Source organism: Ambystoma mexicanum, chromosome 6q (assembly GCF_040938575.1).
Source record: "Ambystoma mexicanum isolate Mex_15411 chromosome 6q, UKY_AmexF1_1, whole genome shotgun sequence".
Taxonomy (NCBI): Eukaryota; Metazoa; Chordata; class Amphibia; order Caudata; family Ambystomatidae; genus Ambystoma; species Ambystoma mexicanum.
Window position 1 is genome coordinate 1,651,481,332 of NC_090937.1, and position 27,014 is coordinate 1,651,508,345.

The 27,014-nt window shown below is 48.6% G+C and overlaps 1 protein-coding gene across 2 annotated transcripts in view; it reads left to right on the forward strand.

Moving 5' to 3' along the window:
* The window catches only part of LOC138516982 (drebrin-like), a 716,984-nt gene that overhangs the window by 634,942 nt on the left and 55,028 nt on the right, over positions 1-27,014 (forward strand). For both annotated transcript variants that reach the window (XM_069632471.1, XM_069632470.1), the window contains exons 9-11: positions 5,654-5,728; positions 20,246-20,357; positions 22,557-24,620. In XM_069632471.1, the coding sequence (XP_069488572.1) occupies positions 5,654-5,728; positions 20,246-20,357; positions 22,557-24,620 (2,251 nt within the window). The remainder of the gene's footprint in view (positions 1-5,653; positions 5,729-20,245; positions 20,358-22,556; positions 24,621-27,014) is intronic.

Consider the following 27,014-nt stretch of genomic DNA (forward strand, 5'->3'; position numbering starts at 1 on the left):
AGCTAAACTACCCAGGGCACCTATGGGGCACCATGATTCCAAGAGCAAAACTAACCCTGGCACCTCTGGAGCACTATGATTCCAAGAGCAAATCTACCCAGGGCACCTCTGAGGTACCATGAATCCAAGAGCAAAACTACCCAGGGCACCTCTGGGACACCATGATTCCAAGAGCAAAACTACCCAGGGCACCGCTGGGGCACCATGATTCCAAGAGCAAAACTACCCAGGACATCTTTGAGGCACTATAATTCCAAGAGCAAAACTACCTAGGGCACCTCAAGGGTACCATGATCCCAAGAGCTAAACTACCCAGGGCACCTATGGGGCACCATGATTCCAAGAGCAAAACTACCCCGGGCACCTCTGGAGCACTATGATTCCAAGAGCAAATCTACCCAGGGCACCTCTGAGGTACCATGAATCCAAGAGCAAAGCCACCCAGGGCACCGTTGGGGCACCTCCATTACAAGAGCTAAACTACCCAGGGCACCTCTGGGGCACCATGATTCCAAGAGCTATACTAGCCAGGGCACCTCGGGGGCACCATGATTCCAAGAGCAAAACCACCAAGGGCACCTCTGGGGTAACATGATTCCAAGAGCTTAACTACCCAGGGCACCTCTGGGGCAGCTCGATTCCAAGAGCTAAACTACCCAGGGCACCTCTGGGGCACCATGATTCCAAGAGCAAAACTACCCAGGGCACCTCGGGGGCACCATGATTCCAAGAGCAAAACTACCTAGGGCTCCTCGGGGGCACCACGATTGCAAGAGCTATACTACCCAGGGCACCTCTGGGGCACCATGATTCCAAGTGCAAAACTACCCAGGACACCTCTGGGGCACCATGATTCCAAGAGCTATAGTACCAAGGGCACCTTTGGGGCACTATCATTCCAAGAGCAAAACTACCCAGGACACCTCTGGGGCACCATGATTCCAAGAGGAAAACTACCCAGGGCACCTCTGGGGCATGATGATTCCAAGAGCAAAACTACCCAGGACACCTCTGGGGCATGATGATTCCAAGAGCAAAACTGCCCAGGGCCCCTCGGGGGCCCCACGATTGCAAGAGCTATACTAGCCAGGGCACCTGTGGGGCACCATGATTCCAAGACCAAAACCACCCAGGGCACCTCTGGGGTACCATCATGCCAAGAGCAAAACTACGCTATGCACCTTTGAGGCACCATCATTCCAAGAGCAAAACTACCCAGGACACCTCGGGGGCACCATGATTCCAAGAGCAAAACTACCTAGGGCTCCTCGGGGGCACCACGATTGCAAGAGCTATACTACCCAGGGCACCTCTGGGGCACCATGATTCCAAGTGCAAAACTACCCAGGACACCTCTGGGGCACCATGATTCCAAGAGCTATAGTACCAAGGGCACCTTTGGGGCACTATCATTCCAAGAGCAAAACTACCCAGGACACCTCTGGGGCACCATGATTCCAAGAGGAAAACTACCCAGGGCACCTCTGGGGCATGATGATTCCAAGAGCAAAACTACCCAGGACACCTCTGGGGCATGATGATTCCAAGAGCAAAACTGCCCAGGGCCCCTCGGGGGCCCCACGATTGCAAGAGCTATACTAGCCAGGGCACCTGTGGGGCACCATGATTCCAAGACCAAAACCACCCAGGGCACCTCTGGGGTACCATGATTCGAAGAGCAACACTACCCAGGACACCTCTGGGGCACCATGATTCCAAGTGCAAAACTACCCAGGACACCTCTGGGGCACCATGATTCCAAGAGCTATACTACCCAGGGCACCTCTGGGGCACCATGATTCCAAGAGCTAAACTACCCAGGGCACCTCTGGGGCACCATGATTCCAAGAGCTATACTAGCCAGGGTACCTCTGGGGCACCATGATTCCAAGAGCTATACTACCCAGGGCACCTCTGGGGCACCATGATTCCAAGAGCAAAACTACCTAGGGCTCCTCGGGGGCACCACGATTGCAAGAGCTATACTACCCAGGGCACCTCTGGGGCACCATGATTCCAAGTGCAAAACTACCCAGGACACCTCTGGGGCACCATGATTCCAAGAGCTATAGTACCAAGGGCACCTTTGGGGCACTATCATTCCAAGACCAAAACCACCCAGGGCACCTCTGGGGTACCATCATGCCAAGAGCAAAACTACGCTATGCACCTTTGAGGCACCATCATTCCAAGAGCAAAACTACCTAGGGCACCTCTGGGCACCATGATTCCAAGAGCAAAACTACCTAGGGCTCCTCGGGGGCACCACGATTGCAAGAGCTATACTACCAAGGGCACCTGTGGGGCACCATGATTCCAAGAGCTATACTACCCAGGACACCTCTGGGGCACCATGATTCCAAGTGCAAAACTACCCAGGACACCTCTGGGGCACCACGATTGCAAGAGCTATACTACCAAGGGCACCTGTGGGGCACTATCATTCCAAGAGCAAAACTGCCCAGGGCCCCTCGGGGGCACCACGAGTGCAAGAGCTATACTAGCCAGGCCACCTGTGGGGCATGATGATTCCAAGAGCAAAACTACCTTATGCACCTTTGAGGCACCATCATTCCATGAGCAAAACTACCCACGGCACCTCTGGGACACCATGATTCGAAGAGCAACACTACCCAGGACACCTCTGGGGCACCATGATTCCAAGTGCAAAACTACCCAGGACACCTCTGGGGCACCATGATTCCAAGAGCTATACTACCCAGGGCACCTCTGGGGCACCATGATTCCAAGAGCTATACTACCAAGGGCACCTCTGGGGCGTGATGTTTCCAAGGCCAAAACCACCCAGGACACCTCTGGGGCACTATCATTCCAAGAGCAAAACTACCCAGGACACCTCTGGGGCACCATGATTCCAAGAGCAAAACTACCCAGGACACCTCTGGGGCGTGATGTTTCCAAGGCCAAAACCACCCAGGGCACCTCTGGGGCACCATCATTCCATGAGCAAAACTACCCTATGCACCTTTGAGGCACCATCATTCCATGAGCAAAACTACCCAGGGCACCTCTGGGACACCATGATTCCAAGAGCAACACTACCCAGGACACCTCTGGGGCACCATGATTCCAAGAGCTATTCTAGCCAGGGCACCTGTGGGGCACTGTCTAAGGAGGTTTGGGGAAATAGAAGGGCAACAGGACCCTCCCCCTCTGAGTAGGGGTTCATACGATTTAAGTCTGAATTGAGCTGAAGCACCCCCACCCTGATGACCATAGAATTAAGGGGTGCTTTGGTCGCAGTAGAACCATCACACACTTGGAGCAGACACTGAGAGGCTGATTTGGGGGTTCCAGAATGCTCACCATCTGATTAGTGAACACATGCCATAGTCTGGGTCACAGCTGTGGAGTGAGGCCTATCACTGGACATTGTAAATAAAGCGACGGTTCACAGTGGGGGTTGTGTGTCTTCGTGCGATTGTTGCTTGTAAGGGGGTGGCGTGTTACACACAAAACGCCCTTGTTTCCTGCCACAGTCTGGCAGGTATTCACCCAAGTCCTGCCACAGGCTCTACCTGGGCTAACCCACATACACCCTCCCGGGGGCTGTGAGCCACATGTGTCATTATATGTTGTGGGTTCCCTTCCCACCTGGGGTGAGGGCACCCCAAGAGCTTCCATAATAGGAATGCCCTAAGCCCTGGGCCATGTTTGCTTGTTCTTACCTTTCCTGAAGCCAATCTCCTCACCTCAGTCTCCTGTCACCTTTCCCTCAGGAACCGAACTGTGTGCCATCTGTGTGCCCCAACGTTCATGTTCTTAGTCATTGGTCCTGCAGTCCTGTCACTCACTGTATCCTAGCAAACGGCCCCTCCCCTGTGCTTCAATCAGGACTCTAGACCGCCTCCTAGGGGGAAGGTTCCTCATGATAGCCCAAGCAGACTGTCGAACAGAATACTGAGGCCTTTGAGGTCATCATAAAAACGCAACCTGGTCCCTCTCCCAGCTCATACCTGCCCTGGGGCAAACCCTGGAAGAGAAAACAACCACCAGCCCTTGATGGGAGGGCGAGACAGGTGCATGTGATATGATATGATGGGTTATTTATACCCAGAGGTTTCTAAGCGCAGACCTGGGGATCGAACCTGTGGTGTTCAGCGTCGTCTTGCTTCCAAGGCGAGCGCGTTGCCTCTGAGCCGGGCACTCCGCCAATGTCATGGCCAGCAGATGTGTCTTCTGCCCATGCCATGCCCAGCAGATGTGTCTTTTGGAAGAGCGGTGCATGGATTGAGAGTGAGCCCCTCTGTATGCAGGACAGCCCCCTTGAAGCTTCAGAATCAGTCATGGAGTGATGTGGTGTGGACGCCCCAGAATGGCTGTGGTTTTACTGGGGTTGAGGATATCAATGCAGTGGAACGTAGTGGGGTGATCACTGGATGGAACGCATGACCCTTCTGGATGGAATGGATGGTTTTGTACTTAGACATTATGTTTTAATTGTGTTTTATTCCATATTTTGTACATTTCATACATTTAATGCAGGGGTCTGCCACCTACAGCGCCCATGATCTCTCCCCATTCACTTTGCTGGCTAGGACTGGTGGGATTTGTAGTCCAAACCATCTGGAGAGCTGAACGTTGCAGAGCCCTGCTTTAACCTAACCATAAAAACAATTCACTATCACCATCAATACGTCTATTAGTTATAAAGCCTGGCACAGATCTATCATCTCTTAAAAACCTCGGTTACAAATATTGCGGCCGCTGTTTTCAATGGGACGTATTCTCCTTCCCATATTCGATACCACAAAAAATCAGTAACAACATAGTTTACATTGTTCACAAATTTGCTACAATGTTTTTGTCTTAATTCCAACAGACCTATACATTAGGTATTTTGTTGAGTCTGTCTTTTTCATTTGAATAGCAACATTTACACAATTGGGCCATCGCAGAGTTTCTTAAGGGAGAAGCTATGATTTGTTGGTTAGGACAAAAATTAAAGCGACATCTCAGGATTGGTCGGAGGGGTTTTGGGCCAGAATATCCATATTTGGCTCCTTCCCATGCAATCTCTCAGAATAATTCATACGATTTTTCTTGGGATAAGGAGCTTTCCCAGCCAAAACACCAACTCGTAGGGTTTTGAACAAGTAGATCACGTTGCGCATTCAGATTGTGGGGCACCGCCATACCTGGGTCAAGTAGTATTTGGCGAAGAGTAGGGTTGTCCTTAGGGTCATGTCCAGTGGAGGTAAAGAGTTGGGTTGTCCGTAGGGTCATGTCCAGTGGAGGAGAAGAATAGGGTTGTCCTTAGGGTGATGTCCAGTGGAGGCGAAGAGTAGGGTTGTCCTTACGGTCATGTCCAGTGCAGGCAAAGAGTAGGGTTGTCCTTAGGGTTATGTCCTTTGGAGGTGAAGAGTAGGGTTGTCCTTAGGGTCATGTCCAGTGGAGGTGAAGAGTAGGGTTGTCCTTAGGGTCATGTCCAATGGAGGTGAAGAGTAGGATTGTCCTTAGGGTCATGTCCAGTGGAGGCGAAGAGTAGGGTTGTCCTTAGGGTCATGTCCAGTGGAGGTGAAGAGAAGGGTTGTCTTTAGGGTCATGTCCAGTGGAGGCGAAGAGTAGGGTTGTCCTTAGGGTGATGTCCAGTGGGAGCTTCTCTGTTCTGATTCTCTTTTTCCCCAAACAGGAGCAACAGCAGAGGGAGCACGAGGAGGAGATGAGGGACCGCTTCCGACGGAGTGAATCCATTGAGAAAGCAACCGTGAGTATGGGGTGCAAAGCCCCTGCATATTCCTATGCCCTGGTACTATGCTGGGGGGGTCCCTAGAAATAGAGGATGTAAAGAGCATTGCCTGTGACAAGAAGACAGTGGGAGCTCTGGGCAAGTTCTGTTGATGTTGGGACACGCGGCGGGCAGGGGGGACAGACCCAGCCTGAGACCAAATGTGAGAGTACGTTTGCGTCACAGTTGTGGATTGATGCGTTTCCACTACCCGTCCCACCCGGCACTTCCCCCTTCCACTCCCCCTGGCACTTCTCCCCTTCCCTCTTCCCCACACTTGTAAGATCTGAATGACACAAGGCCTAGTAATATGGTTATTTTGTCCTCCCTTGTTTCCCCCGCCTTGTCTTGTCCCGTCTAGAATCACTTGTGTACAGCTAGGCGCGTTATAAATGCCACATCATATTTTATTGCATGTCTATGTTTACAGGGGTATGCTTGTTTGTAAGAGTCAGGGTGGCTTGTTATAGCTTGTGTGAGTTCACAGTGTACACTTGTCTTGGCTGTTGTTATGTGTTAGTTCAGAGTCACTGATTTCCGTATTAATGTAAGGGGCAGTTTCTTAAGCACACCAAGCACTTTTTCCTTGGAGGTGGTCGGTCACAATTTCGAAAAAAAAGTAGAATTATTTTTGTAAAAAATTATATATTTATTTTGGGGTCCGGGAATAAAAAAAATGGGTAAAACAAAAAAAAATAAAAACAAAAAAATAAAAAATAAAATAAAAAACGTAATAAAAAAAAATTGGACTGTTTTTTTTCGATATTATTTTTTCGAAAAAATGACTTTCGACATTTTTGTATTCGAAGAAATGACTATAAACCTTCCTTGGATGATTGATGACATGGTGGATGAATACAGCTGGCATATGTAACATGCTACACGTCTGAGACCATGTTGCAATGTGTTTGTTAGACGGGTGGGCAGGCGTTTCTGATATAAAAGGGGTTGATCCTAGTGGTGGTAGTGATAAAGTGATGGCGGTTGAGGTGAAACATAGCCATGAGGTTGCGTGCCTCTGGGGACTGGGGGAGGGAGCCAGGTGGGATTTGGATGGGAGAGGAGAGGGGGCATTGGATGCACATCACTTTGGTCTTGGAGGAGTTCAGCATAAGACGTCCAGTGTTGAGCCGCAACAAGGCCAGCAGAGATCATACGGAAGGAGAAGATTTGGGTGTCGCATGCAAATAGTCAATAAGAGAAGCCAAAGGAGGAGGACGTGCAGACAGTGAATAGTAAGGGGCCGTGGAGAGAGCCTTGGAATCACCAGCGGGAATGGAAATAGGTATAAAGGTAGCTATGGTCCAAGAAATGGGAGAAGGACTGTCGGGAAAGTAGGAGGCAATACAGTGTTGGACTGGAATTCCTCGGACGACAAGGCTCTAATGTTTCCCACCATGTCAGAGGCAGCGGAGAGATCCTATTGAATTAATCATAAATTGATAGTAAATTGGTTTATAAAATATCATGTTGCTCATCGCCCCAAAGAAGAGCTTCTAAAGTCATGTCGTATGCGGTTAGGTGTGAGCTCAACATGCAAGTACATAATGAATTAATAAATTGAGTGTCAGAATTTTAGATAAGAGTTGTGTGTGATTAATATGGCCGCTTATCGAGAAGTGCCGAGACTTGGTCATATGACGCGTGCGGATTGCTCTCTTATTACTTGTGCCGGTGTTTAGGAGGTATCTGAAAAATGAATAGGACTGACTTGAACATGGTTGGCACAAGGTTTTACAGAATACCCCTTTCATTGTGTTTTCATTTGTATGCTTTACAAGGGGGGCTTGTTTACTAACATGTTTCAGTCCATTCAGATGGACCTTCTTCAGGATAAATGGTGGTAAAGATCACCTGTAGCTCTCATGCCTCTAATGAGTAATCCTGATACTGCCTCTTCTGAACCTGCATTCCTAGAGATGCCTGTAGTGTGGGTTATCCATTGGAGCGTCAAGGATGCCTGTTATAAGCTTGTGCTTTTTTAACGGACCAATTTTTTTTTTCTCACGAGATACAACTGGAATTGCTGCAATTACCTACTGTGCAGGTACATTGTTGGACCTACGTAGGTCTACTGCCCTCAAAAGTGCTGGAACCACTCGTGGGGCAGTATAGATGAGCAAAAAGAACATCCTCTGTTTAAATGTGTCAGAGGAAATCCATGTCCCTTCAATGGATACCCAACGCACAAGTAGTTTTACCCTGAAGAAGATCCAGCTGAACAGACTGAAATAGGTGGGAAACATGTTCACCTTGCAAAGCATAAAGAATGCAAAAGAAAAGTGACAGGGGCATTCTATAAAGCTGTATGTAAGACCTGGTCAGGAGGTCTATGATTTATGATTTTATTTAAATGTACAATGTCTGTCTATTATCTTTAGTCTAGAAAAATCTTAGGGTAATGTCATCATAAGGAAACACTGACATCACTATCATTATTTAGCAGCAAGGGCTAGTTAGAGATTAGAAAGGACTGTAGTTGTCTTTCCAAACTGAACAATCCATATTTCTTATAATAAATTAAGATTTTAGAATTAAATAAACTACTAGAATATGGACATTTGTTGGAGAAAGAGATGTACAAGCTAGTATGTTTGCATCAGTGTTGCAGATGGATCTGTACATTATTGCATAATGTCTTGTTCTAGCCGACATGTCTGTGCACAGTTGTGTATCCTTGTACCACTGTTCTGGAAGACAGACTCATTATGGCTTGTGTTAGTGTGTGCAGTGGTTCTGTGTAGGAGGCAGTGGGAACAATGGCTCCTATACCAAAATATGTGTGCCAATCCTCGATGGTAGCAGCCCCATAGTTTTAGTAAGTTGCCCAACCCATAGGAATAGCACTTTTTGGGCGGCTTATAATTTAGTCTACATTGGATGAATTCTCACAAAACTTTGCAAAGAAAGTATATGGCCCCATCAGATTTATTCTTCAAAGATTGGTGACGGTTCGTGATGGGCGGGAGGGGTATCTGCAAATGTATATGGATGGTCCCAAAATGTGTGGTTTTTTCTATAGACGCATGTAAAAGAAAATTTGCTCACGCCCACAGCCAATTTTAACCAAATTTGCTGCAGGAGTGGCGGCTTGGTCCCAAAAGCGTATTTTTGTAAATTAGGTGTAAATCCGTCCAGCACTGTTTTAAAAACTACCCAAAAGTAGGTAAAAATAAATAGTTATATATGGGTACGGTCCGCTGACTCACTTCCCTGTTCGGTCCGTGGACAGGCCTCAGTTTGGTCCAAAGGTCAGGGTGATGTCCGTGGACATCAGACGCGCCTTCTGTTTAGATGGTGAAAAGCGTGAGGTGCTTCATATTTTTAGGAAATGCCCGCCATGTCGGATTGGCGGATAGCGCCTGTAGTCCGCAGACATCGTGGTAAAAACATATTAGGCCATGGCCCGGACAATCTGGCTACCGGCCATGACCACGAGGGACCAGCAATGGGGTTAAAGTTGGCATGGCCACCAGGGACCAGCTATGTGGTAACGTTTTTTGAAATTGGGATAGGTTAGAATGGGGAAAAGAATTCGGCTCGTGGGTACAGGTTGAAGTGTTGGATGGGATTGCAGCAAATATGCAGGAGGAGGGTCAGCAAGAACTTCAAAGCATGGTTTGGCAAAAATGTTCTGTGTTTTATTTTTTTGAAAGTGTGGAAATGTAAGGACACAGTACAGTGATATAACTTTGGTGTCTGGGCAATGGGCCTGGCCGTCAGCAAGGAGAAATGTGTGCTGTAATTTGCTTATTGGGGCATGAAGCATGGCCGAAGCGGTAGCTTTGAATGGGAAAAATACTCTGCTTGCGGTTACAGCCTTAAGTGGTGGACTAGATTACAACACACTTGCGCGATGATCATTAGCAAGGACCGGAAAGCATGTTTTTGTAAATATGTCTTTTGTTTTATTTCTCTAAATTGTAAGAAGGTAAGTAGAATAAATAGTGTTATACATTTGGTGTCTTTGTAGTGGTCCTGTCCCTTAGTGTCCTGTCCCTCGGCAAACATATATGTGTACTCTGATTTGCTTATTGGGGAATGTGGCATGGCCAATTGGAGACTGGCCATATCAGGTGCAGTTCAAGGGGCACATAAATACAGAAGATATGCAGTTAAAGGGGTTGGATTCTGAGCGACTCTGTTGAAGGATGCCAGGTCGCTGATGGTTTTAAGATCAAGTGTTGATGCTGTGTAGCTCTACGTCAGAGGGAGGCTAATGGGAAGTGTAAGGCGGGTTCCCACCTACTTTTTACCTGTCCATCATCCAACCACCTCCAAGAGTCGACAGTGCCCAAAGATACTGAGCGCCTCCTCCGGAATAGATAATGATGTGGATTTAATATTTAGTGGCAGTACTGGTGGCCCAATGGAGAGCTCACTTCCCAAGTAGGCATTGATGCAGATCCCAGCTTCGTTCAATATAGGAGCACAGTGTGCACCCCAATCACAACCAACAACACTGTGTAAAGGCCCAGCACAGAGAGACAGATGCACATTCCCAAACACAAATAAGCACAATGTGCACCCCAGTCACAACCAACAACACACCCCAGCAAACAGAGAGACAGGTGCACATTCCCAAAACCAAAGAAGCACAATGTGCACCCCAATCACAACCAACAACACTGTGTAAAAGCCTGGCACAGAGAGACAGGTGCACATTCCGGAATGCAAAGAAGCACAGCGTGCACCCCAATCACAACCAACAACACTGTGTTAAAGCCCAGCACAGAGACAGGTGAACATTCCCAAACCCAAAGAAGCACTGTGTGCTCCCCTGTCTCAATTAACAACACTGTGTAAAAGTCCAGCACAGATAGACAGATGCACATTTCCAAACCCAAAGAAGCACAGTGTGAACCCTGGTCACAACTAACAACACACCCCAGCACAAAGAGACAGGTGCACATTCCCAAACCCAAAGAAGCACAGTGTGCACCCCAGTCACAACCAACAACACTGTGTAAACGCCCAATACAGAGACACAAGTGCACATTCCCAAACCCAAAGAAGCACAGTGCGAACCCTGGTCACAACCAAGAGCACTGTGTAAAAGCAGATCACAGAGAGGCAGGTGCACTTTCTCAAACCCAACGAAGCACAGTGTGCACCCCAATCACAACCAACAACACTGTGTAAAAGCCCAGCACAGAGAAACAGGTGCTCATTCCCAAAACCAAAGAAACACAGTGTGCACCCCAATAACAACCAACCACACACCCCAGCACAGAGAGACAGGTGCACATTCCCATCACAGAGAGACAGGTGCACGTTCCAAAAACCAAAGAAGCACAGTGTGCACCTCAATCACAAACAACAACAAACCCCAGCACAGAGAGACAGGTGCACATTCCCAAACCCAAAGAAGCACAAAGTGCACCCCAATCACAACCAACAACACTGTGTAAAAGCCCAGCACAGAAAGACAGGTGCACATGCCAAAAACCCAAAGAAGCACAGTGTGTACCCCAATCGCAACCAACAACGCTGTGTAAAATCCCAGCACAGAGACAGGTGCACATTCCCAAACCCAAAGAAGCAAAATGTGCACCCCAATCACAACCAACAAAACTGTGTACAATCCCAGCACAGAGAGACATGTGCACATTCCCAAAACCGAAGCACAGTGTGCACCCCAATCACAACCAACAACACTGTGTAAAAGCCTGGCACAGAGAGACCGGTGCACATTCCCAAATGCAAAGAAGTACAGTGTGCACCCCAATCACTACCAGCAACACTGTGTAAAAGCCCAGCAGAGAGACAAGTCCACATTCCCAAACCAAAAGAAGCACAGTGTGCACCCCAGTCACAACCAACAACACTGTGCAAAAGCCCAGCACAGAGAGAAAGGTGCACATTCCCAAACACAAAGAAGCGCAGTGTGCACCACAATCACAACCAACAACACTGTGTAAAAGCCCAGCACAGAGAGATAGGTGAACATTCCCAAACCCAAAGAAGCACAGTGGGAACCCTGGTCACAACCAACAACACTGTGTAAAAGCCCAACACAGAGACAGGTGAACATTTCCAAACCCAAAGAAGCACAGTGTGAACCCTGGTTACGACCAAGAGCACTGTGTAAAAGCACATCACAGAGAGGCAGGTGCACTTTCTCAAAACCAACGAAGCACAGTGTGCACCCCAATCACAAACAGCAACACAATGTAAATGCCCAGCACAGAGGGACAGGTCCACATACCCAAAGAGGCACAGTGTGCTCCCCAATCACATCCAACAACACACCCCAGCAAAGAGAGACAAAGGCACATTCCCAAAACCAAAGATGCAGTCGGCACCCCAATCACAACCAACAACACTGTGTAAAAGCCCAGCAAAAAGAGACAGGTGCACATACCCAAAACCAAAGAAGCACAGTGTGCACCCCAATCACAACCAACACCACACCCCTGCATAGAGAGACAGGTGCACATTCCCAAAACCAAAGAAGCACAGTGTGCACCCCAGTCACAACCAATGACACTGTGTAAAAGCCCAGCACAGGGAGACAGGTGCACGTCCCTAAACCCAAAGAAGCACAGTGTGCACCTCAATCACAAACAACAACACACCCCAGCACAGAGAGACAGGTACACATTCCCAAACCCAAAGAAGCACAAAGTGCACCCCAATCACAACCAGCAACAAAGCCCAGCACAGAGAGACAGGTGCACATTCCAATACCCAAAGAAGCACAGTGTGTACCCCAATCACACCAACAACACTGTATGAAAGCCCACCACAGAGAGACCGGTGCACATTCCCAAAACCAAAGAAGCACAATGTGCACCCCAATCACAACCAACAACACTGTGTAAAAGCCTGGCACAGAGAGACAGGTGCACATTCCCAAATGCAAAGAAGCATAGTGTGCACCCCAATCACTACCAGCAGCACTGTGTAAAAGCCCAGCACAGAGAGACAGGTGCACATTCCCAAACACAAAGAAGCACAGTGTGCACCACAATCACAACCAACAACACTGTTTAAAAGCCCAGCACAGAGAGATAGGTGAACATTCCCAAACCCAAAGAAGCACAGTGGGAACACTGGTCACAACCAACACCACTGTGTAAAAGCCTAGCACAGAGAGACAGGTGGACATTCCCCAAACCAAAGAAGCACAGTGCGAACCCCGGTCACAACCAAGAACACTGCGTAAAAGTACAGCCAGAGAGACAGGTGCACATTCCCAAAACCAAAGAAGCACATTGTGAACCCGGGTCACAACCAAGAACACTGTGTAAAAGCCCAGCAGAGAGACAAGTCCAAATTCCCAAAACCAAAGAAACACAGTGTGCGCTCCAATCACAACCAACAACACTGTGTAAAAGCACAGCACAGAGAAACAGGTGAAAATTCCCAAAACCAAAAAAGCACAATGTGCATCCCAATCACATCCCACAGCACACCCCAGCAAAGAGAGAGACAGGTGAACATTCCCAAACCCAAAGAAGGATCCTCAATCACAACCAACAACACTGTGTAAAAGCCCAGCAGAGAGACAGGTCCACATTCCCAAACCAAAAGAAGCACAGTGTGCACCACAATCAAAACCAACAAGACTGTGTAAAAGCCCAGCACATTACCAAATGCAAAGAAGCACAGTGTGCACCCCAGTCACAACCAACAACACTGTGTAAAAGCCCAGCACAGAGACACGTCCACATTCCCAAACCCAAAGAAGCACAGTGTGCACCACAATCAAAACCAACAAGACTGTAAAAGCCCAGCACAGAGAGATAGGTGAACATTCCCAAACTCAAAGAAACACAGTGCTAACCCTGGTCACAACCAACAACACTGTGAAAAAGCCCAGCACAGAGAGACAGGTGCACATTCCCAAAACAAAATAAGCACATTGCGAACCCCGGTCACAAGCGAGAACACTGTATAAAAGCACAACACAGAGAGACAGGTGCACATTCCCAAACCGAAAGAAGCACAGTGTGCACCCAAATCACAACCAACAACACTGTGTAAAATCCCACCACAGTGAGACAGTACACATTCCCAAACCCAAAGAAGCACAGTGTGCACCCCAATCACAACCAACAAAACTGTGTTAAAGCCCAGCACAGAGACAGGTGAACATTCCCAAACCCAAAGAAGCACTGTGCGCTCCTCTGTCTCAATTAACAACACTGTGTAAAAGTCCAGCACAGATAGACAGGTGCACATTTCCAAACCCAAAGAAGCACAGTGTGAACCCTGGTCACAACTAACAACACACCCCAGCACAAAGAGACAGGTGCACATTCCCAAACCCAAAGAAGCACAGTGTGCACCCCAGTCACAACCAACAACACTGTGTAAACGCCCAGCAGAGAGAGACAAGTGCACATTCCCAAACCCAAAGAAGCACAGTGCGAACCCTGGTCACAACCAAGAGCACTGTGTAAAAGCACATCACAGAGAGGCAGGTGCACTTTCTCAAACCCAACGAAGCACAGTGTGCACCCCAATCACAACCAACAACACTGTGTAAAAGCCCAGCACAGAGAGACAGGTGTTCTTTCCCAAATGCAAAGAAACACAGTGTGCACCCCAATCACAACTAACCACACACCCCAGCACAGAGAGACAGGTGCACATTCCCATCACAGAGAGACAGGTGCACGTTCCAAAAACCAAAGAAGCACAGTGTGCACCTCAATCACAAACAACAACAAACCCCAGCACAGAGAGACAGGTGCACATTACAAAACCCAAAGAAGCACAAAGTGCACCCCAATCACAACCAACAACACTGTGTAAAAGCCCAGCACAGAAAGACAGGTGCACATTCCCAAACCCAAAGAAGCACAATGTGCACCCCAATCACAACCAACAAAACTGTGTACAATCCCAGCACAGAGAGACATGTGCACATTCCCAAAACCGAAGCACAGTGTGCACCCCAATCACAACCAACAACACCGTGTAAAAGCCTGGCACAGAGAGAGACAGGTGCACTTTCCCAAATGCAAAGAAGTACAGTGTGCACCCCAATCACTACCAGCAACACTGTGTAAAAGCCCAGCAGAGAGACAAGTCCACATTCCCAAACCAAAAGAAGCACAGTGTGCACCCCCGTCACAACCAACAACACTGTGCAAAAGCCCAGCACAGAGAGACAGGTGCACATTCCCAAAAACAAAGAAGCACAGTGTGCACCACAATCACAACCAACAACATTGTGTAAAAGCCCAGCACAGAGAGATAGGTGAACATTCCCAAACCCAAAGAAGCACAGTGGGAACACTGGTCACAACCAACAACACTGTGTAAAAGCCCAACACAGAGACAGGTTAACATTTCCAAACCCAAAGAAGCATAGTGTGAACCCTGGTTTCGACCAAGAGCACTGTGTAAAAGCACATCACAGAGAGGCAGGTGCACTTTCTCAAACCCAACGAAGCACAGTGTGAACCCTGGTCACGACCAAGAGCACTGTGTAAAAGCACATCACAGAGAGGCAGGTGCACTTTCTCAAACCCAACGAAGCACAGTGTGCACCCCAATCACAACCAGCAACACGGTGTAAACGCCCAGCACAGAGAGACAGGTGCACATAACCAAAGAGGCACAGTGTACACCCCAATCACATCCAACAACACACCCCAGCAAAGAGAGACAGAGGCACATTCCCAAAACCAAAGATGCAGTCGGCACCCCGATCACAACCAACAACACTGTGTAAAAGCCCAGCAAAGAGAGACAGGTGCACATACCCAAAACCAAAGAAGCACAGTGTGCACCCCAATCACAACCAACACCACACCCCCGCATAGAGAGACAGGTGCACATTCCCAAAACCAAAGAAGCACAGTGTGCACCCCAGTCACAACCAATGACACTGTATAAACAACCAGCACAGAGAGACAGGTGCACGTCCCTAAACCCAAAGAAGCACAGTGTGCACCTCAATCACAAACAAAAACACACCCCAGCACAGAGAGACAGGTACACATTCCCAAACCCAAAGAAGCACAGTGTGTGCCCCAATCACACCAACAACACTGTGTGAAAGCCCACCACAGTGAGACTGATACATATTCCGAAATCCAAAGCACAGTGTGCACCCCAACCACAACCAACAATACTATGTAAATGCACAGCACAGAGAGACAGGTGCACATTCCCAAAACCAAAGAAGCACAGTGTGCACCCCAATCACAACCAACAACACTGTGTAAAAGCCTGGCACAGAGAGACAGGTGCACATTCCCAAATGCAAATAAGCACAGTGTGCACCCCAATCACTACCAGCAGCACTGTGTAAAAGCCCAGCACAGAGAGACAGGTGCACATTCCCAATCACAAAGAAGCACAGTGTGCACCACAATCACAACCAACAACACTGTGTAAAAGCCCAGCACAGAGAGACAGGTGAACATTCCCCCAACCAAAGAAGCACAGTGCGAACCCCGGTCACAACCAAGAACACTTCGTAAAAGTACAGCACAGAGAGACAGGTGCACATTCCCAAAACCAAAGAAGCACAGTGTGAACCCGGGTCACAACCAAGAACACTGTGTAAAAGCCCAGCAGAGAGACAAGTCCAAATTCCCAAAACCAAAGAAACACAGTGTGCGCTCCAATCACAACCAACAACACTGTGTAAAAGCCCAGCAGAGAGACAGGTCCACATTCCCAAACCCAAAGAAGCACAGTGTGCACCCCAGTCACAACCAACAACACTGTGTTAAAGCCCAGCACAGAGAGACACGTCCACATTCCCAAACCCGAAGAAGCACAGTGAGCACCACAATCAAAACCAACAACACTGTTTAAAAGTCCAGCACAGAGAGATAGGTGAACATTCCCAAACTAAAAGAAACACAGTGTGCAAACCCTGGTCACAACCAACAACACTGTGTAAAAGCCCAGCACAGAGAGGCAGTTGCACATTCCCAAAACCAAAGAAGCACCTTGTGCATCCCTGTCACAACCAAAAACACTGTGTAAAAGCACATCACAGAGAGGCAGGTGCACATTCCAAAAACCAAAGAAGCACTGTGTGCATCCCTGTCACAACCAAAAATACTGTGTAAAAGCCCGCCACAGAGAGACAGGTGCACATTCCCAAACCCAAAGAAGCACAGTGTGCACCCAAATCACAACCAACAACACTGTGTAAAATCCCACCACAGTGAGACGGGTGCACATTCCCAAACCCAAAGAAGCACAGTGTGCACCCCAACCACAACCAAGAACGCTGTGTAAAAGCCTGGCACAGTGAGACAGGTGCACATTCCCAAACCCAAAGAAGCACAGTGTGCACCCAGTCACAACCAACAACACTGTGTAAAACCCCAGCACAGAGAGACAGGTGCACATTCCCAAACGCAAAGAAGCACAGTGTGCACCACAATCACAACCAACAACACTATGTTATAGCCCAGCACAGAGACAGGTGCGCGTTCCCAAAACCAAAGATGCACAATGTGCACCCCAGTCACAACCAACAACACACTCCAGCACAGAGAGACAGGTGCACATTCCCAAAACCAAAGAAGCACAGTGTGCACCCCAGTCACAACCAACCACACTGTGTAAAACCCCAGCACAGAGAGACAGGTACACATTCCCAAAACCAAATAAACACAGTCTGCACCCCAATCACAACTAACCACACACCCCAGCACAGAGAGACAGGTGCACATTTCCAAAACCAAAGAAGCACAGTGTGCACCCCAATCACAACAAACAACACACCCCAGCACACAGACAGGTGCACATTCCCAAAACCAAAGAAGCACAGTGTGCACCCCAATCACAACAAACAACACACCCCAGCACAGAGAGACAGGTGCACATTCCCAAACCCAAAGAAGCACAGTGTGACCCCCAATCACAACCAACAACACACCCCAGCACAAAGAGACAGGTGCACATTCCCAAATCCAAATAAACACAGTGTGCACCCCAGTCACAACCAACCACACTGTGTAAAACCCCAGCACAGAGAGACAGGTACACATTCCCAAAACCAAATAAACACAGTCTGCACCCCAGTCACAACTAACCACACACCCCAGCACAGAGAGACAGGTGCACATTCCCAAAACCAAAGAAGCACAGTGTGCACCCCAATCACAACAAACAACACACCCCAGCACACAGACAGGTGCACATTCCCAAAACCAAAGAAGCACAGTGTGCACCCCAATCACAACAAACAACACACCCCAGCACAGAGAGACAGGTGCACATTCCCAAACCCAAAGAAGCACAGTGTGACCCCCAATCACAACCAACAACACACCCCAGCACAGAGAGACAGGTGCACATTCCCAAACCCAAAGAAACACAGTGTGCATCCCAATCACAACCAACGGCATGCCCCAGCACAGAGAGGCAGGTGCACCAACGGATGAGGGAGGGAACGGATAGATGGGAGGAGCGCTGTACTTCATCGGGCTGATGAAAGGTTCACCCAGAGGTACTGCTTCCCACCCCCATATTATTCTGGATTTGGTGAGTCAGGCAGAGCGGGCCTTTACTTACCACACCCATGGCAGCCCGTGCCATACTAGGCATGTATTTCCTTACGGGTTTCGAATCTAATTAAATATATATATGGGGGTGGGTAAGGGTATAGATTAGGTTGAAGGGAAGTGGGGGGGGGTTTGCGGGGGTCTCCCACTGTATTTTAGACAAAGAAAAAGAATGAGGTCAAATGTTTTAGGTCACATAGACCCAAACCTCTCTCATGCATTTCAGTGGCCATCGATACTTTCAACGATCAGACGGGACCCATCATGGGAGCCATGATGGCGCTGGTGTTCAGCCTCTGGTGATGACTTTCAACTGGAAGAAGTCAAGATGTTTAGAGAATGGATGATAGCAGTGGTTAGGGCCCAGCGCTGCTGTACAGAGAGTTACTGCTCAGCACTGGTCAGAAACTGAGTTAAGGCTCAGCCTGACTCTAACTAGAGTCAGGGCTCAGCATGTTATCCTAGGGTTCAAAACGGGTCTATCGTAGTTTAAGAGTAGCACGGCTCTAGAGTAAGAGAAGTCTCACGTCTTGCCTAAAGAGAGCTCAGCAAAGACCTAAAGAGGGTCAGGGTTTGTCACTGGTCTGAGGAGAGTCGCAGCTCAATGCAGGTGTCGAGTGAGTAAAGACACAGTACAATTCAAAGAAGATTTAGGGCTCCACACTAGGGTGAAGTGAGATAAGGCCAGTGGTTAAAATGAGTAGGAGCTATCAGGAACCGAGTACCACTGCTTTTATGTTTTACTCTTAACAGTTTCAGTACCTTCTACAACAATTTTCACCATTCCAGAATAGTTGCTTTTAAAGTTAAAGTACATCTCATTTTAACATCTCTTTCACCGTACATTCACAAAGCCTGAATGACATCTCCGCCTGGGGGAACTCTGGCTTCATTTTAACTATGAATAGCTGGCAGAGGTTCTGCGAACTCTAAGAACTCTTCCCTGACAACATTCCATCGCCTTCTGATTTTTGGAAAACTTGTCAAGTTGTTATCTCAGATTAAATGCTTAGATGTTACTGTTGGTAGAGGCCCAGGACACTCTCACAGGACTTTATTTTAACCTTATGGGGGGCTGCTTGAGAATTACCCCTTTATGCCACTGGACCAGTGTGTGGTCACAGTAGGAGTCTTTAGTGACTAGTCGCTTGGGCGACTGTAGTGCACTCCTGTGGGATATTCCAGGGCCACAGACTATTCATTTTTTTATAATTATAATTATAATTGGTTATTTATAACGCACATAATACCCAGAGGTTTCTAAGTGCAGACCCGGGGATCAAACCTTGGATCAAACCTGTGTTGCTCCACTACCTCTTGCTTCCAAGGCAAGTGTGTTGCCCCTGACCTATCCTCCCGGTTCATCCCTCAGACCCTTTCAGACCCGAGGGGATAAAAGACTTCCAGTCTTGGGAGCCAAATTCTATTCATGGCGGCACACATTTGTCTAGTGACAGGTCCCTGTTGAAGCAGCTGTATTCAGGCAGGTGCTAAGGATGGGTTCCAGCAGAGGTCATATCAGCGAGTAGAGGCGATTGATTTCACAAAGACACGTATAAATGTGCCAACAGACAGACCACCTGAGAGCTGTCCATGAAAAACAATACAGAGGGCCTCATACTTTTGGCTGTTTCATCCATCTGGGCTGTCAACCTTGCCCACCCACCACCCCTTCAAACGTGTTGCACGTTGCTCCCCTCCGCCCACCTGACCCCCCTCACCACCACTACTTGCAACACTCCCACCACTGAGTAAGGCTCAGCACAGGTCTACGGAGAGTTTAGGCCTAACACTTGTCTAGGGCACCTCATGGGTCTAAAAAGAGTCAGGGCCTACGCGTCTATGTAGAATCGGAGCTCATGACGGGTCAAAAGAGAGTCTGGGATCAGCAGGATGTCTCTTGCAGAGAATGTCTCTCACTTAACTACCCACTGCTTAACTGTCATCTAGTCTGTTCCTCCCTCAGTCTCATCCCACTAACCATTCTGTTCTCTTTCTCTACCAACAGGAGGCAGCGGTCCTGGTGTCCCAGAGATCTCTGAATCCGCGTGAGTTCTTCAGACAGAGGGAGAACTCCTTCTCCTCGTGCTCGCCTCAGTCTCCGACATCTCCCACAGCAGGTGAGTGTGCAGTGTGCAGTGTGTGCCACCTGGGCCACCGGTGTGCAATACCCACGCCGGTGTCTGATTTGGTGCCATGTGCAAATTGTATCTCGCAACCAATGTATCATTCCGCACCATTGGTGATGTGCCTGCATCCTTGGTGTAATCGCCAAGAAAGAGCTGGGCACCAAATAGATTCACCCCATGCTGGTTACATCGACGATAATGGGGTCACTGGACTATTGCAACAGTCTCTACTTGGGGCAACCCACGTATCGGATACAACGTATGCAGGTCCTCCAGAATGCTGCAGCAAGGCTGGCACTCACTGCGCCCATCTTCTGTAGCGCCTGCATTGGCTCCCAGTGGCGGAAGGGATAGCGCGTAAGATACTCTGTGTCACTCACTCAGCCCTGTACAATGTAGGCCCGGAGCATTTGAAATGTAAGATTGAGCGCTACCATCCACGGAGGCAGCTGCGCTCATTTGCTCAGGCACTTCCGCGCTCTGGCTCTTAGGGTTACAGGGGCACACCTCCCCTTCTGACGGGCACTTAAGTCCTTTTTGTTTTAATCTGTCAGCGGGCGTTCTTATTGGTGAGTTTCATTTCTCCATAGTGCAGACAGCAGCGCCTAGACACTTTTGGGCCATAGTTGCGCTTTATATGTTTTAATAAATAAATAAATAGATAAATCCATTCCTGTGGCCGTGGTTCGATCATCCTAGGGCTGAGGCTCTATCCTGAGACAGTCACTGGATCCTGGGGTAGTGACCCAGTGCGGGAGAAGTGGTTCACTCCTAAGGCAATGGGTTGTTGCTGGGGCAGTGGTTTTAGCCTGAGTCAAGGGTTCTATCCTGAAGCAATGCTTCAATCATTGGGCAATGGATTGATCCTAGTGCAGTGGCTTGTTTTGGGGCAATGGGTCGATCTCGAGGCAGTGTTCTGGGGCAGTGGTCTGGTCTTTCTACAATAGTGTGATACTGGGGGGTGGAGTAGCACGTTTCTGGAATAGTGGTTTGATCCTGGGGCAGTGGCTCGATACTGGGGCAGTGGTTTGATCCTGGGGCAGTAGCCCGTTCCTGGAGTAGTGGTTCGATCCTGAGGCAATGCTATTATTCTGTGGCTGTGGTTTGATTCTGGGCCAGTGGTTTGATCCTGGGTCTGTGGATTGATCCTGGGCCAGTGGTTTGATCCTGGGCCAATGGTTCGATCTCAGGGCAGTGATTCAATCCTCGGGCAGTGGCTTGATCCTAGGCCAATGCTTCGATACTGGGGCAGGAGTCTGATCCCAGGGCAGGGTGCCCTCACTGCCTGCAAAGTGATGCGATATTACCGGCCCATTGCAGAAGGCTTCTGGGAGATCAAGAATGGACTTTACTGGCTAAATGCCATTTATGGATGTAACTTGGCAAGCGCAATTGCCTTGGTTCATGCATGTCTAGCCTTTGAGCGAGAACTTGGGGCAAAAGGGATGTGCCGTGTCTTAAGCTGGGGCTCAGATGTCGAGGAAAAGGGCTAAAGTGATTTGAGTTAAACATTTCAGTTTGATTTTACGTGTTTAGTAATTTTATTATTGAATATGTGTATGTTTCTCTGTGATTATGTTTAGAGGACTATCGTTGTTTTTACTGTGTTTCTACTTTGGGAATAGTTCTGTTGGACTGGAACACATTAATATACATTTTAGGAAAGCAACCGCCTCCATTGGTTGGGGAGGGTCCTGGGGTTGCGAGTCGCCATCTGTTGGTCTTGCTGTTTAAGGAGCGTTATAGGGAGAGGCCATATTGGAAGGATGCACACATGTGTCAAGCAGATGTGCAGCACAGCAGTCCCGGATGCTGGTGGAAGGTACCTTTTCCAACTGGACTGGTCAGCGAGAACTATGGAGAACTTCCAGGAACTGCATAGAATGGCAGATGATAAAAGGGGAACACTAAACGCATATCTTTCATCAGGCACAGACACCTACCACCACAGCGCCCCTGTGCAAGAGGGCGGCGGGAGCACACAGGTGTTATTCTCGCAGCCACAGAGTAGGTGGCAATACACACTACCTGTGGGTTATCCCTGCTTCCTTCACGAGAAAGCCAAGACCATAACCGTGGCGCTTTGTAAGGGAAGCTTGGGCAGAGGTGTTTTCTAAGGAGTAGTAGTTTGAGGCTGTGTTGGTGCTGTTCATTGTTTTCTCTGATGTAATGTCATTCTTTCTCCTCCAGGGGGCGCCAGGAGACCTGCTCTACGCTATCAACGCAGCCTGACTGAGTCCTCCTTCATGATCCGAAAGCCGACCTCCCCCACTTCTCCTTCTCCCTCTCCCTCTTATGCGCGCCGCCATGAATTCTTTGCGCCCCCAAATCCCCGTACACCGCCGGAGACCTGCTCCCCTTCCATGATCTTTTCCAAGGCCGGTGCGCCCACCAGGGGTGGCAGATTTCCCCTTGCTAGCCCCCCAACGGTAGGCTCTCAGCCCACCAAGACATTCCTTAGGGCGGATTCCATGCCAGCTTCACACTTTACTCAAATGGGCTCTCGGGGGCCCGCAAGCCCACCAAACATCAGGCCGCTTTCTCCAACCAGCCTGCCCAGACAGGAGCCCACTCCAAGCAGACCTGAGATTCCAGCTCCTGCCAGCCCACCAAGGGTTACCTCGCTGTCTCCTGGCACCCTACCCAGAGATGAGCCTGTGCGACCACCCAGCCCGCCTGCGGCCGACTGCACACCGCCTGGCAGACAACCCAACGATGAGTTCCGCCCTCCCGCCAGCTTAAACACACATGAGCCGCTGCCTCCTCGAGGTCCTCCCACTGCTGGCAGCCCCCTTAGATCTGAATACCCACCCAGACCAACCTCCCCACATCCTGCAATGCCACCCATGGTGGACTCTGGATTCTCATTTGCTTCGTATCGGGCAGAATCCCCATCTATTGAGATACCAACTACGCAGAGATCAGTCCTTGATGGTTCAACACCATGGACTAAGCCGGCCATGCCTGAAAGCCCACCCAGAGCTGTTTCCCCAACTCTCGAAATCCCACCCACAGTGAAGTCTGTACCCTTTTTCACATCAGATACTGTAGAAAAGCCATCCATTGCTAGCTTGGCCCGGTGTGAGCCGATCTCCGAGAACCTCACACCACGCCCCGAGCCAGACATGCCTGACAGCCCACCCAAAGCCCTGCCTCCATCTTCTGGAATCCCCTCCACCATGGAGTCTCTATCCCTTCTGACTTGGGATGCAGTAGGTTCCCCAACCCTAGCTCACGTAACTAGATGCGAACCAGACTTTGAACATATTACACCATGTCCTAAGCGAGAGTTGCCCGCCAGACCTCCCAGAGCTCAGTCCCCATCGTCTGTTATTCCATCCACAGTAGAGTCTGTACGCTTTGTGACTTCAGATAGAATGGAGTCTCCATCCAGTACTATCCTAACTAGGTGTGAACTAGACCCTGGTGATGTTTCTCCACACCCTAATCCAGAGCTGCCCGACAGCTCACCCGGAGATCTTCCCCAGTCTCCCACAACTCAGCCTCTACTTTCCTGCACATCGAATGAACCAGAGTCACCTCCCTTATCCCCTCCCTTATTGGCTAGGCAAGAACCAATCCCTAGTGTCACCACACCAGACGCTCCACCTGCCCTTTCTGCCAGTCCACCCAGATCTGTATCCCCACCTTCCGTAAACCCAACCGCACTGGAGTCTGTCGACTGCTTCGCAAGGAATAGCGCAGGATCTCCTGCCGTCCACATCACTCATGAAACGGACCCGGATGACATCGCATCAATGGCTGTGCCAGCCCAGACTGGCAGTGTGCCAGGAGATCCATCACCAGTACTTGTCAGGATATGCAGTGAAACACTGATGTCCCTGGAGCGCACCATCAATGAAGAGCCGGAGACACATGGATCCACACACATGGAGGAAGATCTTGTGAATGTTTTCCAGCACGCGGCTAGTGAACGGCAACCTGAACATGATGCCACACCATGCCAACCTGCACTGCCACTGGAGAAAGACCCCATGAAGCTACCGACAATGAGTGTAGACAGTGCGGAAATGTCAACCGTCCACGTCTCCTTCACCGAGGGTGACCTTCAAAGTGAACTCTTTTCGAGTGACGATCCTTATTCCAACTTTGATACTGACTCGATTTCCGCCATGCTGCATTCTCTCCCCCATTACAGTCCGCTGGCGACTGAACACAAGACCTTAAAGTCAAGCCGGTTTGAAGAACTCTCAACAACTCCAGTGTATAGACCGTCAGAGGATTCCGAAAGAGGTAGGAGCTCCCGCCGGGTTGATGCATGCACCGCCTTCCTAGTGTATGGATCACTTCTATATACGGGGCAATGTGCGACCTGATCTATAGCCTAACCCATGCTCATGTCCTCTTGACACTTCCTCTGAAGCTAATGGTAATGCGCTTTATTTGGCTGTGCTTCCTGGGCAACTATGTGTGTAGTTGAGGGGAAGGTTTGGGTCTATTTGAACGAAAACATTTGACCTAATCACATGTGATTGAATTTATTAGACATTTTCATCGGTCTGAAATGAAAGGGGGGAGACCCCCCGCAACCATCCACCCTACTTCCTCTCAACCTAATCTATACCCTTACCCACCCCGGTATATATATTTAATTAAATTTGACAGAAAAAAGGTCAACAAAATTCAATCACATGTGTTAGGTCAAATGTGTTTAGGTCAATTATGCTAATACCGACAGGAATTCTATACAGAATCTCCAATGGAGCCAAGTTGATGGATTCTGCAGGAAATTGTGAGATGTTTGCTGAGTCAGTGCTGCTCTGTTACATTTTGGACTTGCCTGACATTTGATATAGGCAAACCCATTTATCCTTATGCCGTTGACCCAGGGAGACCAGATGGTTAGTTGGAAGACCTAAGGGGGACCACATGCAAGCGAGAAGAATGGTTCTGACAAGCAACCCAATATTTTCTTGTTGGTCAATGTATGGTCCAGGAGCTGCCCTTCGTTGCCACTTATTTACAGAAAGGAAAGTTGGGAGCTATCCATGTGTTAATCAACACATTGTGTTCATACCAATGCATGGGCCATGTCTAGAACATACACGCAGGATGGTATTCATGGAGAATGATGTTCCTCCTTGATACACACAGAGTCTTCACCCTGGCCCTGAGCTGCACACTGAGACCTGGTCTTGATGCAACAGCAAACATAATACTACATTTATAATCCCCAACACCTTGGACCACACCCCACCACTCCCCATATAACATATAACATGAAACTGGCTGATCTGCTCCCCGGATGATTGTAGATTGCTTGCTAACCCCCCACCACTGATAGCCCCCCGCTCCCTTGTATTCATCCCTTCTCATCTGCTCCCCTTGCTGCATAATTCCTCATCTGACTTTTCAAGCGCTTCCCGAAGCCAGGTCTGCACTAAATTAAAATATCATAACTATAATTATAATAATGATAATAGTATGAAAATGTACCAAGATTAGCGCAGTGGATATCAGCATGCATGCATCGGCTAAATTAAACTTGCGTGGGATCAGTGTTGCCCCTTCCTGGTAATTACGTATAAAGTCAAAACTTATAATGCTTCCACTGCTTGCAGGGTCAACCTATTCATGCCAGTAATGGTCACCTTAAATCACATGAACCATGCTGCTACCACAACCTATTCATGCCAGTTGCCAGTAATGGTCACCTTAAATCACATGAACGAGGCTGCTACCACAACCGATTTATGCCAGTAAGGGCCACCTTAAATCACATGAACGAGGCTGCTACCACAACCGATTTATGCCAGTAATGGCCACCTTAAATCACATGAACGAGGCTGCTACCACAACCTATTTATGCCAGTAATGGCCACTTGAAATCACATCAATGAGGCTCCTACCAAAATCTATTTATGGCAGTAATAGTGACCTTAAATCATTTGAACTAGGCTGCTACCACAACCTATTTACGCCAGTAATGGTAACCATATTTAATGTCGGTAATGGCCTTTTTAAATCACATGTCATGAATGAGGCTGCTACCACAACCTATTTAGGCGAGTATTGGACATTTTAAATCACATGAACAAGGCTGCTACCACAACCTATTAATACTAGTAATGGTCACTTTAAATCGCATGCACGAGGCTGCTACCACAACCTATTCATGCTAGTAATGGCCACTTTAAATCACGTGAACGAGGCTGCTACAACAACCCATATATGCCAGATATTGTCACTTTAAATCACATGAGTAAGGCTGCTACCACATCCTATTAATCACAGTCAGAGTCGCTTTAAATCACATGCATGAACAGGGAAGTCATTTCACCAAAATGTCAGGTGTAGCGGAAGTGACATCATGCAACCCTTGACCTTTTGACCCCACCCCAAAGTGACATCACGGGAAGGGATGGAACACAAACGTTCACCGCTTGACAAAACAGGAAGTGGAGGGACCTCTTCCTGACAATATTGTAGCTTTTCCTTGTCTACCCTGTATCCTCTTTCTGCTAGTATGGTCATGAGTCAAACTGAGTCTTCTCTGCATCTTTCTTCTGTCTCACTGCACACCAAAATGTCCACATACAGAGTTATTGCACTCTCAAGCTCAACATTACCCATATCCATCTGGAGGACCCTGTTCAAGATTGAGTGGAACTCACAGTACCCTTGAGG